The 12,553-nt window shown below is 47.1% G+C and overlaps 1 protein-coding gene across 1 annotated transcript in view; it reads right to left on the bottom strand.

Moving 5' to 3' along the window:
- Positions 1-12,553, bottom strand: part of RNF212 (ring finger protein 212) — a 466,382-nt gene that overhangs the window by 371,210 nt on the left and 82,619 nt on the right. Inside the window, exon 2 of the mRNA XM_085643156.1 lies at positions 8,445-8,506. Within this exon, the coding sequence (XP_085499282.1) occupies positions 8,445-8,506 (62 nt within the window). The remainder of the gene's footprint in view (positions 1-8,444; positions 8,507-12,553) is intronic.

Raw genomic sequence — 12,553 nt, 5'->3', positions numbered from 1 at the left:
AATCTACTCTGTTCTCAGGTCCTCGAGAGTAGGCCCCAACTGATAATGAAGAGCGCGGGGAGTAAGGATACAGTCACGCTCTCCCCTTGAACCCTACACTCGTGGTGTCTTCCAACCACTGACTATTGTCCCGCAAAGTGCAGCCCCTCCTCTCTGCTGAGCTACCTGAACGTTGCGGTGGCAGTGTCTCCGGTGATCTCACCTCACCGGTCTGTAATCCGAATGGGGAGCGTCCGCTCCTACTTCGTCTTTGGTCCAGGGTTTTGGCAACGCGGCCACGCTCGTCCAGCGGTCCGCGAGCAAGGATAAGTTCACACCCAGAACCTTCAAATGCGGTGACGCTTACGTCAGCGTCCCGCAAACCAAGTTGTGTGGAAACCGATACTCGGCCTCTCGTACCTCCCCGACGAATTCCCAGTCAAGCGGGGCACACGGCTGTTTCTCTCGTGTTCGTGCGAGCTCCGGCGTTTCCTTCCTCGCCGCTTCCAGCCTTCACCATAACAAATCCAACCAGGCAGTATTACGCGCACCGATTGGTCCTCGGTGCCCGTACTTAACAGTTGTGACCACGCCTTCCTCCCGCCGAGATGTCTGGGAATTGTAGTCCAACTGTACTTTCGGTAGGCGCCTTGCTCAGCGCCTGACAGTATGCCCCCCGCCCAAGCGCCTCCTAGGACCAGGCTTGGCCGGGAAACGGGCATGAAATGCTCTCACGGCAGCAGGAGCATGCAGATCCGAGGACGGGACCCAAGAATCCTCCTCCGCCGTGTACCCCTTCCAAGCAATGAGGTACCACAAACGACCCCTCCGAAACTGCGAATCCACCACCTTCCGGACTTCGTATTCCTCCTGGCCCTCCCTGAGCACCGGAGGAGCGGCCACCCTCCGAGCCCCCCGCGCCGGCTTCAGGAGGCCGCAGTGGAACACCGGATGAATCCGCAGCGATGCCGGCAAGGCCAACCGGTACGCCACAGCCCCCACTCGCCTCACCACGGGATACGGACCAATGAAACGAGGATGGAAGACGCTGCGCAACTTAAAACGGAGATTCTTCGTGGACAACCATACTCGGTCGCCCGGTTGATACACGGGCCCGTCCTGACGATGGCGGTCCGCCCAGGTCTTGTACAAAAGTTTGGCCCTCCTCAGGTTTGCTTTCAGACGTTGGTGTATGTCCCCCAAGGCTTGCAACTGAGCCGCAAGAGCAGGCTGGTTGCGCGTCTCGACTGGAAATGATAAAGGGAGCGTTTTGGCATGATAACCGTAGTTAGCCCGAAAAGGGGTTTCCTTGATGGAGCTGTGCCACGCGTTGTTGTAGGAGAGTTCGGCCAACCACAGGAGGGACACCCACGACGTACCGGCTTCTTTTGCGTAGCAACGGAGATACGTCTTGAGAGTTTGATTAAGACGTTCGGTCTGGCCATCCGTCTGGGGGTGGAAGCTGGTGGACGTGGCTCCTACCACTTGCAAGGCTTTACACCAAGACCTCCAAAACCGAGCAATAAACTGAGGACCCCTGTCAGATACTATCACTCCTGGCAGCCCATGCTGTCGCACCACGTGAGATAACAACAACTGTGCGGTTTGACTGGCCGAGGGCAAGTTCTTGCACGGAACGAAATGACCCATTTTGGTGAGGCTATCTACCACTACCATGATGGCATCATATCCCTGGTCCAGCGGTAGACCCACCACAAAGTCCATGCTTATGTTGTGCCAGGGCCCTGCGGGAGTCGGTAACGGGACTAACTTGCCTTTAGCCTTGGAATGGTCTCCTTTTGCCCTAGCGCAGACATCGCACTGCTGGATCCATCGCCGCACATCCTTGTCCATGGAAGCCCACCAAAAGTGTCGTCTCATAAGGTGCAGTGTCTTGGTCCGTCCTGGATGTCCGGCTACCAGTGATTCATGGCACCAAACGAAGACCTGGCGCTGCAGCTCCTCCAAAGGCACGAACAGACAATCTCGATAAAAGGGTAACCCCTCTTTTATGTGCCTGTCCGTCTCCTGCTCCTCCCATTGAAGCCATTGCACCAATGTGCGGTGCCCTCTTATAGAGTTCAGAAATGTGTCAGCCCGAACCACACATACCACTTTCTCCGGGGGAATGAGAGCCTTGATCACCTCTGACCGATGTACGTGTCCCCCCTCTTGTCTCGATAGTGAATCCGCTTTCTGGTTCTCTGACCCAGGTCGAAACGTGATGACAAAGTCAAAGCCTGCAAAAAACAGCATCCAACGCATTTGCCGTTGCGTGAGATGCCTAGCCGTTTTCAAGTACTGCAAGTTTCTGTGATCGGTATAAACCGTTATGGTGTGCTTAGCCCCCCACAGGTAGTGTCTCCATTCCTGGAACGCCTTGTGAACAGCCAGTAGTTCTTTTTCTGCAATCGTGTAGTTTGCTTCGGCTGCTGTTAACTTCCGGGACAGGAAGGCTACTGGATGTAATTGCCCGGTCAGAGGCTCTCTCTGCGATAGCACGGCTCCCACTGCGATGTCAGAAGCGTCCGCCTCTACCACGAAAGGTACTTCGGAATGCGGATGTTGCAGAATGGGAGCGGTGGTAAAAGCCTGTTGCAACTCACGGAATGCCTGCATGGCCTCCGGAGTCCAGGAAAACGGATGACCCTTGCGTAGCAAACGAGTGAGAGGTGAGACAAGCTGGGAAAAATGCGAGATGAACCTCCTATAATAATTTGAAAAGCCCAGAAAACACTGCACATCTCTCACAGTTTTAGGTATGGGCCACTCCTGTACTGCTGCCACCTTTCGTTCAGCCATGCTCAACCCTGAAGGACTCAGGACCACCCCCAGGAATTCTACCCTTTCTACGTGGAATTCGCATTTGCTCAACTTGCAAAACAAATTGTTCGCTCCTAACTTGTGTAACACTTGTGAGACGTGCGTGACGTGTTCCCTGGGATCTGTGGAATATATCAGGATGTCATCGATATACACCACTACTGTTCTATCAATAAGCTCTTTGAGGACGTCATCGAGAAAATACTGGAACGCTGCCGGGGCGTTACACAGCCCAAAGGGCATTACCCTATACTCGAACAGCCCGTACCGCGTCTTAAAGGCCGTCTTCCACTCATCCCCCTCCCTTATCCGGACCAGGTGATATGCCCCTCTCAGATCCAACCGAGAGTATACGGTCGCCTCCTTCACCTGATCCAGCAAGACAGGGATGAGAGGAAGAGGGTAGCGGTTGCGGACGGTGTTTTTATTTAATGCCCTATAATCGATGCACGTTCGCAAGTCGCCATTGGCTTTCTTGATGAAGAAAAGGGGCGAAGCAGCAGGCGAACGGGAAGGCCGGATAAACCCTATCTCAGCGTAGTGTTCTAGGTATTGTCGCAGATGTTCGGTTTCTGGCTCAGACAAAGCATAGACTCGACAAGACGGCAGGATTGCCCCTGGGATTAAGTCTATTTGGCAGTCGTAACTGCGATGCGGTGGCAGGAGTTCAGCCTTACTTTCGCTGAACACCTCTCGGTAAGCGTGGTAGGCGGCTGGGAGGACCGTCTCTTTCTCTGCTGCGGTACTGAGGTGATACCCTTGAGTGAGGGCTAGAAGGTGAGTCCGATGCGCGTTGACACACGCCTCTTTACAGTACTCCGCGTCAAACTCCACTGTTTTTTGCTTCCAGTTAATGGAGGGGTTATGAGTCGCCAACCAAGGCATGCCGAGGATCACTTCATATTGTGGAGCCTCAATGATGTTTAAAGCTACCTGTTCTACATGATCCCACAAGGGCCCTGGTTTGGTCAGGGTTAGGGATTCTGTAACCTCGGTGATGGGTCCTGATTTAAGAGGCTTTCCATCCACCGCCCAGACTACCTCGGGGGTTGATCTCGGGATGCGCCTTAGCCCAAGGCGCTGTACTAACCCACTATCGACGAAATTTCCGGTGGCCCCGGAGTCTATCATCACACCTATCTCGTGCTCTCTAGTTCCCACCGTTACTCTCATGTGTAACACCACGTGTGATTCGGATGCAACCGACTCTACAACGGCTAAAGAAGGTAATTGCAAGACCCTAGAAGCGTGTGTTTCATCCGGAGTGACTGAGGCCTGTTCTTCCGAAGGTGATGCCTGTACAGTGGCTACTGCCACTTTCTTCGTACCTGCGTATCCCCCTCTTTTGGGTTTGACGGGACAGTCACGAACATAATGGCCTTTCTTGCCACAATACATACAGAGACCGGCTAGTCTGCGGTTCTCTCTCTCGACCCGTGATAACGGGGCTCTGATTGCACCCACCTCCATAGGTTCTGCATGAGAGTCCGGGGATGCCCCTGCGGGTCCGGGTCCTCTCTCGGCTTTCTCGACGTGGGTATAAACCCTCTCTCCCTTCCGCTCTGCCAGTCTATGGTCTAACCTAAGCGTAAGGTTCATCAAGCTGGTGTACGTGGTGGGCTGCGGATCAATTTGCGCCAGTACATCCTTCATGTCCTCCCTCAGGCCCTGGTAATAGAGGGACATACGCTTTTCCTCAGGCCACTCTGTCTCCGCTACGAGACGATTGAACTGGGTCAAATACGTTACCAGATCATGTTTGCCCTGTCGGAGTGCTAACAATTCTCTATCTGCTGATAAGGTGGTGGCCCTCCTGTCAAACACCCGCTCAAACTCGCTTCTAAAGGCGTTCCAATCTGACAGCAGAGGATCGTCGTATTTGACCAAGGGGACGGCCCAATTGGCCGCGTCCCCCGTCATATACGATATAGCAAATGCCACTCGTGAATGGTTATTCGGAAACGAAGCGGGTTTGCAGGAAAAATGCAATGCTATTTGTGTGAGGAAGGTTTGAATTTTGAGGGGGTCACCCGAGAACCTCTCTGGGCTTGCCAGGGGTATGGGTGGTGAAACGTTTACATGTATAGGATTCGATGACTGTGAGGCGTCAAATGGGTTGCGCCCTTGCCTTTCTACCCTGTCTTTTAGGGCTGCGGTTTCTAACTTAGATGCGGCCAATTCCTGTTGTACCAACATGAGGGCTTGTAACACCTCATCTAGAGAGGCCATACTTGTGCTTGACTCGACCCACACAGAACTATTTCTTGGGCGCGTAATTCTGTCACGTTTTTCTCTTGTTCCGCTGAGTCGAGTGAAGCACAAGGGGTCCACCTCCCGACGTCCCCGGCTCTGAATAGGGAACAGAGTACCAGGGCAATCAGGCGAGGGAAAGGGAATTAGGATGGGAACAGCAGGGATAGGGATACCTGTAACATAACATAAATCATAACACACTTTACGGTACACATAAGGCAACCTACTCTCATTCGGTCTCACTAAGTATGCCTACACAGTGTGTCTCTCCAAAGCATACTCAGGCAACTATAACCATGCCCTTAAACCAATGTGTCATAACATAAGATCGCTCCCCAGGACCGTGCTACTTGACAGTCCCCCCACCTATGTTCCCTTCAAAGAAAAAGGTGAAAAACAGGGACCTCTCTCGCCAACCGAACCTGAATCTACTCTGTTCTCAGGTCCTCGAGAGTAGGCCCCAACTGATAATGAAGAGCGCGGGGAGTAAGGATACAGTCACGCTCTCCCCTTGAACCCTACACTCGTGGTGTCTTCCAACCACTGACTATTGTCCCGCAAAGTGCAGCCCCTCCTCTCTGCTGAGCTACCTGAACGTTGCGGTGGCAGTGTCTCCGGTGATCTCACCTCACCGGTCTGTAATCCGAATGGGGAGCGTCCGCTCCTACTTCGTCTTTGGTCCAGGGTTTTGGCAACGCGGCCACGCTCGTCCAGCGGTCCGCGAGCAAGGATAAGTTCACACCCAGAACCTTCAAATGCGGTGACGCTTACGTCAGCGTCCCGCAAACCAAGTTGTGTGGAAACCGATACTCGGCCTCTCGTACCTCCCCGACGAATTCCCAGTCAAGCGGGGCACACGGCTGTTTCTCTCGTGTTCGTGCGAGCTCCGGCGTTTCCTTCCTCGCCGCTTCCAGCCTTCACCATAACAAATCCAACCAGGCAGTATTACGCGCACCGATTGGTCCTCGGTGCCCGTACTTAACAGTTGTGACCACGCCTTCCTCCCGCCGAGATGTCTGGGAATTGTAGTCCAACTGTACTTTCGGTAGGCGCCTTGCTCAGCGCCTGACAGCCATCAGGAGACTTCAGGCCGGTGATGGATCGGAAGAACGTAAACAGGTTTGTCACACACATCAAATTAAAAAAGATGTCTCTACAAAAATTTCTTCCATACATAAAGACTAGAGACCTTTTGGCATTGTTAGACCTCTTGGACACCTATCTTCACATGCGGATACATCAGGATTCTTAGAGGTATCTTCGCTTTGCAGTGGAAGACAAACATTATCAGCTTCGAATTCAACCTTTTGGGTTGAAGTATTCACAAGAAGTATTTATCAAGGTATTAGCTCCATTGTTGGGGTTGATTCATGTTAAGAGAATTATAGTCTTCCTTTACCTTTGAAGACTGGTTGATTGCTTTTTCTTATTTCTATAGGGCGAAACAACAGGTGGAGGAAGTCCGTGGGATTCAGGAACAACATAGGTTTTTACTAAAGCGCAAGAAATTGCTACTAACTCTGATGAAGGATTTGCAGTACATAGGGGCACACTACAGGAAAATCTTCAGGGAAGGTGTTCTTGCCAGTAGCCAGAAGAAACAAACTGGTTTTGTTAATTTTAGCCCTTCTGATCAAAGAACCACAAACAGAAACAGAATGGTTGACAGTACAAGGACTGATTGTGTCAACAGTGTTGATCTTATCATGGGCAAGATTACATATGTAGCCAATGTTCAAGCATTTTCTAAACCACTAGGAACCCAAAGAAATTCAAGACGAGACCAGGATTACACTGGGGAATATGGAGATGGCATTGAAATGGTAGCTGGATCAGGAGAATTTGGCCAAAGTCACACCTCTGGAGTCTTCACCTTCTAAAACGCTTAACCACAGATGCGAGAGGGACAGGTTGGAGAGTGATAGTGGGGTGTCAGTCAGTGCAGGGAACCTGGTCTGTAGCACAGTGGAGGTTTACTTCCAATTGGAGGGAATTGAAGGCGGTGAATCTAGCACTTCTTCATTTTCCCTCCGCAGTAGTGGTGGCCTATGTGAATCATCAACAGGGCTCGAAAGTGAAGGCACTGTTGTCCCTAGCTCAGTAGGACTGTTTTTGTGCAGAAGCAAACTTCCTATCTCTCCACGAAGTTGATCTTCCAGGGAGAGAGAATGGGCCTGAGGATCGCTTGAGCAGGGCCTTTCCTTCTTCCCTGGAAATAGGCCTATTAGAGAGCACCTTACAACGAATAATCAAGACATTTGGTCACTCATAGGTGGAGCTCTTTGCGAGTACGTAGAAGGCACTACCTCCTCGATCCTGTACACAGTGTCCATGTAAGGAGGCGTATTAGTGGATGCACTGTCGTATCCATGGCTCAACATTCTTATTTATGCATTTCCTCTGTTCCCCTATTGGGCAGCATACTTCAAAAAGTGCTGGAGTAGGGGTTGGAAGTGCTGTCCATAGTGCAATGCTGTGAGAGACACGCATGGTTTCCTCTCCTCCTTCAGGTGGCACTTATGCACCCCTGGATTATTCCATTATTGCCCTATGCACTTAAGGGAGCCTTTCCCTCCTACGTCACTTGAAAAGGAAAGCTTGACAGCGTCGGGCTGCTCATTGGAGGTAGCTGAATTTATCCAGTAACCTAGAAATCCCTCAACTCTAATAATATACTCAAGGTATTGCCTTAATTTTGAGAAGTGCTGCTAGGAGAAGGGGTGAATACAGTGGACATTGGACTTTAAGAACGGGTTACTTTTGGGTCTGGCTGTATCCACCTTTAGGGATCAGTGGGACGGGGGCAATTAAAGCTTTCAGAAGTCCACACTTTGAGGGTTTTACTGCCTTCTGTGTCTAGACTAATAAAGAGCCTTGTTTTTTATTTTTTAAAGACCAACAATTCATCGGTCAAGTCCCTACGTGGGATTTACCATGGGTGCTTCAAGATCTACAGAAAGCACCCTATCAACATTAAACCTAATAGACCTGAGTTAAGTCCTTTGAGAAGTTATTCCTGATTGCACTCATTTCAGGAAGAAGAAAATTGAAAATGCCTGGGTGCACCAGGTTTATAATTCGCGGCTATCTACTAGAATTTAGAAGTAAAAACAAACTGGGCTTTCCATCAGTGACGGTACATTTGGATGCGGTAACCAAGTTACTGAAAGTGCATTTATAATGATTCCTTGGGGAAAATTCTTCTTTCTTAATTTTGTGTCAACGCTACTTCCCTGTAGGAATTAGATTATGTCCTTTCTTCGACGTTTTATTTTTATGTTAGCATTAGCACTGTAATATAACAGTTACTCGGTCATGCTCCTTAAGCAAAATAAAGGCCTTCTTGCGTTAAAAACGTATCCAATACAAACAAATACAATTTATAGTACCTGCTCTGAGAGAAAGATGATGCGACAACGAGTCTTGCAAACTGTGCATTCTTCTTTCTTTCCTGTAAAAGAGTAAGTTAAACAAATGAGATATACACAAGCCCTAATAACCTATACAATGACAACTCTCGGTAATAATTATCCTACCTACGAGACCAGGTAATCCCATCAATACCAGGTGATAACTATTCTTGCACATTGATCAGAAGACACTAGTCAGTTCGTTTGAAAATAAAAAGTTGCTTGACTTGTTCTTCGGAAGTTACCAGCACAGAACACGACCTGGGACAAATACAAACACCAGTAGGGGCTGCAGTTCTAATAAAATCGAACTGCCAGTCCCAGAAGGTCACACAGAACCAGCTCTCGCCTCATTTTACGGTCACAGCATGCAGCACTCGGACACTGCCAGAAACGTGACATGCCTCGACCACTGGGCAAGAAATGACACAGGAGAGAGAAGTCAAAGACAACAAAACTTCAACCAAATAATTCTGTGACAGATATTTTTGAGGTAGAAAGAAATGTTGAAAAACTAATAACAATATACAAACATCCAAACTATTGGACTCTTTTACTTGCCCGAAATTCTCACATCTGTACATCTTCGTAGAGGCTTTCAACTAATGCTGTGGTTTCAAGGTCAATGCATATCATAATCTTGCATCTTGTTCGGTTAGCAGCACCTTTTCTATGCGAGTACTCACCTGACATTACTCCAGTCCCGTCTGTTACTAACTAGCGAATTTGAAACTGCTGGGCACGCATGGCATCAATAAAATACACGTATTGGGAAAGCCAACAGGTCAGAGTCATGTATTGGCTTTGCCGATGCTTCTTTACACTAGTATTTGAACGCATGCGTCAAGATGAATGATAACACACGTCAGCACGCTCTGAATGCGTCATGATGTGATTTTTAACTTACCATTTCAAGATAGCAGGTGCCTATCTTAGAGCGGTAAATTAAAATACCAACGGTCAAGACTCGTGTTTTATGAACTCAGGCATCACTAACTTCATCCAAATGAAATAACGATGAATCTACCCCGTTATTACACGTACAATCGCAATAATGGTTATCACATTCAAGTCAAGTCAAGTCAAGAGTCAAGATAGCTTTATTCGATTTCAAATATAAAACCATAAAAGCAACATAAAAATACATACATATAAGAAGGTACTGCATTAAGAAAAAATATTACAGCTTATGTACGACTTAGTCGAGTTAATCAGCATGAAGACAGACTCTGATTTAGTTCATCGACAATCTGCACCGAATAGTAAATTTTAAAAACTTAGATAAGGCATTAATGGTTATGTCATCTTGGAGTAAAAGCAGTTTCAAAAAGGCAGGCCTACACTGCCTAAGTCCCCAGGTCTTCAATAGGGGGATCAAATATTGCCTTCTTCCCCATGAATAAAATTTACAAAACAGAACACAGTGTATTTGCGATTGTGTTGCAAGATTATCACATGGACACTTAATTAAATTTGAAGACCAATCATTTCTAACTGGAAAGGTTATTAATCTATGATAAGATCCAACTCTCAAACGGGCTAACAGCATCCTGTCATAACTGGAAAAATCGGGAGACAGGTACAACTGTAGGCCAGGGGCCTGTAACAGTGAATTGTGTTGGAGTACTGATTTCTTACTTATTTCATCACACCAACGTCGATTTTCCAGGAAGTCAAGACACCTTTTTTTGTAATCCTTTCTGGAAATCGAGGTTAAAGAACCAGGGTTTTCAAAAAAGGCTAAGTGTCCCATCTTAATCATAAATTCTTTTATGTAAGCAATCCAGGAAATGTCCATGCATCTTTCTAATTTGAGGCAGTCAATCAAAATAGATCTATTAAAAACAGTTTCCTCTGTGGTCCATATCTTGTGCCATAACAGTAAGGGGCTAACTTTAATCAAGTCAGAAATGTAGGCCAGATCTAATTCCTTATGGCAAATATATGTGGGGGACGAATTTGGGACCGCCAAGAGATAACGCAGGAAAGAGTTTTCTTTTACTTGGATCTCTTGACAGTCAGCGATGCCCCATAGGCCAGAACCATATAATGCGGTTGAAATGCATTTGGCATTATAAATGTCCATTAGAATGCGTACAGGCCTGCCCCCCAATTTGTTGGAGAACTGTTTTATTGCTCCTAGTGCACGGGCGAAGGCAAGATTTCTGCTCCTAATCGCTGCTTTCCAGGTGCCTTTTTCATTAAAAACAACCCCTAAATATGAAAAGGTACTTGTAAGACCTATCTTAGACTTTTCGATAAAAACATTACAAGGAAGTTTTTCTTCGAAGAGCAGCACATGGAAAAAGTTTTCCCAATATTTATTTTTAGACCTCTAGAGCTCATAAACAGTGTAAAGCAGGTTAGAGCTTTTTGGAGGCCCAATTGGGTTCTCGCCATGATAACTGCGTCATCCGCATACAGTAGAATGGGAACCGCCGTGCCATCAATTTGAGGATAATCTACCTTTTGTTTGGTTAAAAATTCAGCCACTCCATTAATGTATAAGTTAAAAAGAAATGGTGCCAGGATGCACCCCTGTCGGACTCCTTTGTTTATTGGGAACTTGGTAGAACACTCTCCTTTATTTCCAAATCGTACCTTTGCCCCAGCCCCCCTATATAGTTCTTTAATAAAATTGAGGATGTTTGTGTCAATGCCCAGGCCTGTCAAAGTATCCCATAGTACCTCGTGGTTCAGGCAATCGAAAGCAGAACTTAAATCAATGAACGTCATAAAGAGATTACCTTTTTTTGCCGTCATGTATTTACCGATAATTAGGGCCAGATTTAGTCCCTGTTCGATTGTACCTAGACCTGTCTTGAAACCATATTGGAACTTGGAAAGGATTGCCTTTTCCTCTGCCCAGGAATTTAATCTGTTTAAGATAACCCTACCTGCCACTTTCATCAACGAGTCAAGTAAGGAAATAGGCCTATAGCATTTGGGGTCATTTCGATCACCCTTTTTAAAAATAGGCACAACTATTGCTTCTTGCCAGGTCGATGGAAAGCCAATGGTATTAAAACTATTTAAAACATTGGTCAGCAGAGGAGACCATAGGGATAATGTATTTTTATATATATCAATAGGGACTCCATCAGGGCCGGGAGCTTTATTTCTCGAACTTTCTAGTAGTGCCAATTCTACTTCCGGGACAGAGAACGAAATACTAATAGGGAAAGAAACGGAAAGGACGCGCTCAGTTAAAAGCTGGTGATTGTGTGAGATAAAGTCTGTAGAGGGAAGAACATCTTCTTTATATAATTCAGTGAAATGTTCCACCCAAGTTGGTCCATCGATAGCAAGCTCTACCTTATCTGATTTTCTATCTACGAAGAAGGGAGCATTTACTGCTTTCCAGAAGGCAGTGCTATCTCTCAACTGGCTGGCCTTTGTTAGGGTGTCCCACGCAAGCTCCTTCAGCTCCTGTTTCCGATTTTTCAAGCAGGTTTTATAGGCTAATCTCGCAGATCTGACTGCTGGCAGATCTTTCGGTGTTTCCTTTAGAATCCGCTTTAAGTACGAATGTGCTTTAGTGCAGTCAGAGTTAAACCATCCCTCAGTTTTTTTCTCTCGTCCCTGTCCGCGATGTTCCTGTCAGTTTTTCACTGATATACAGAGTAATCTGGTTAAAAGCATTAGCAATCGTACCCGGGTCAGGATTTTCCTCCAAACAAGTCTTGATATTATTATGATGTTCCTTAATTAGATTTTGGAGAAAATTTATAGGGTCAACTTTGTTCCATTTTAGTGCGTAGCCGTTTTGTCTCGCCAGTGAAAGGGCATGGCGGTATAAATTTTCGGCTACGTTATTACCCGATCTAATACTCAACTCAATGTCAAAGATTGTACTGATCGGATAATGGTCACTCATCACAGTATCCAGTGTTATGAAAGACCGTACATTATGGTGGTGAAAAGTAGAAATCAATATGTAGTCTATTACAGACTGTAAGCCACGCCCATTAAAAGTGGATTGGAAAGCAACCGGGGGATTGCAAAGTTCATTTGCGAACCCCAGGTTCAAGTAAAAAATTAGGGCATTAAACAAGTTTCCCAAAGAGGTATGCTCAAAGTGTGTGCAT

This window comes from Triturus cristatus, chromosome 2_2 (genome assembly GCF_964204655.1).
Source record: "Triturus cristatus chromosome 2_2, aTriCri1.1, whole genome shotgun sequence".
Taxonomy (NCBI): Eukaryota; Metazoa; Chordata; class Amphibia; order Caudata; family Salamandridae; genus Triturus; species Triturus cristatus.
The sequence above is the reverse complement of the archived record's forward strand: the minus strand, read 5'-3'. Positions and strand labels throughout refer to the sequence as shown.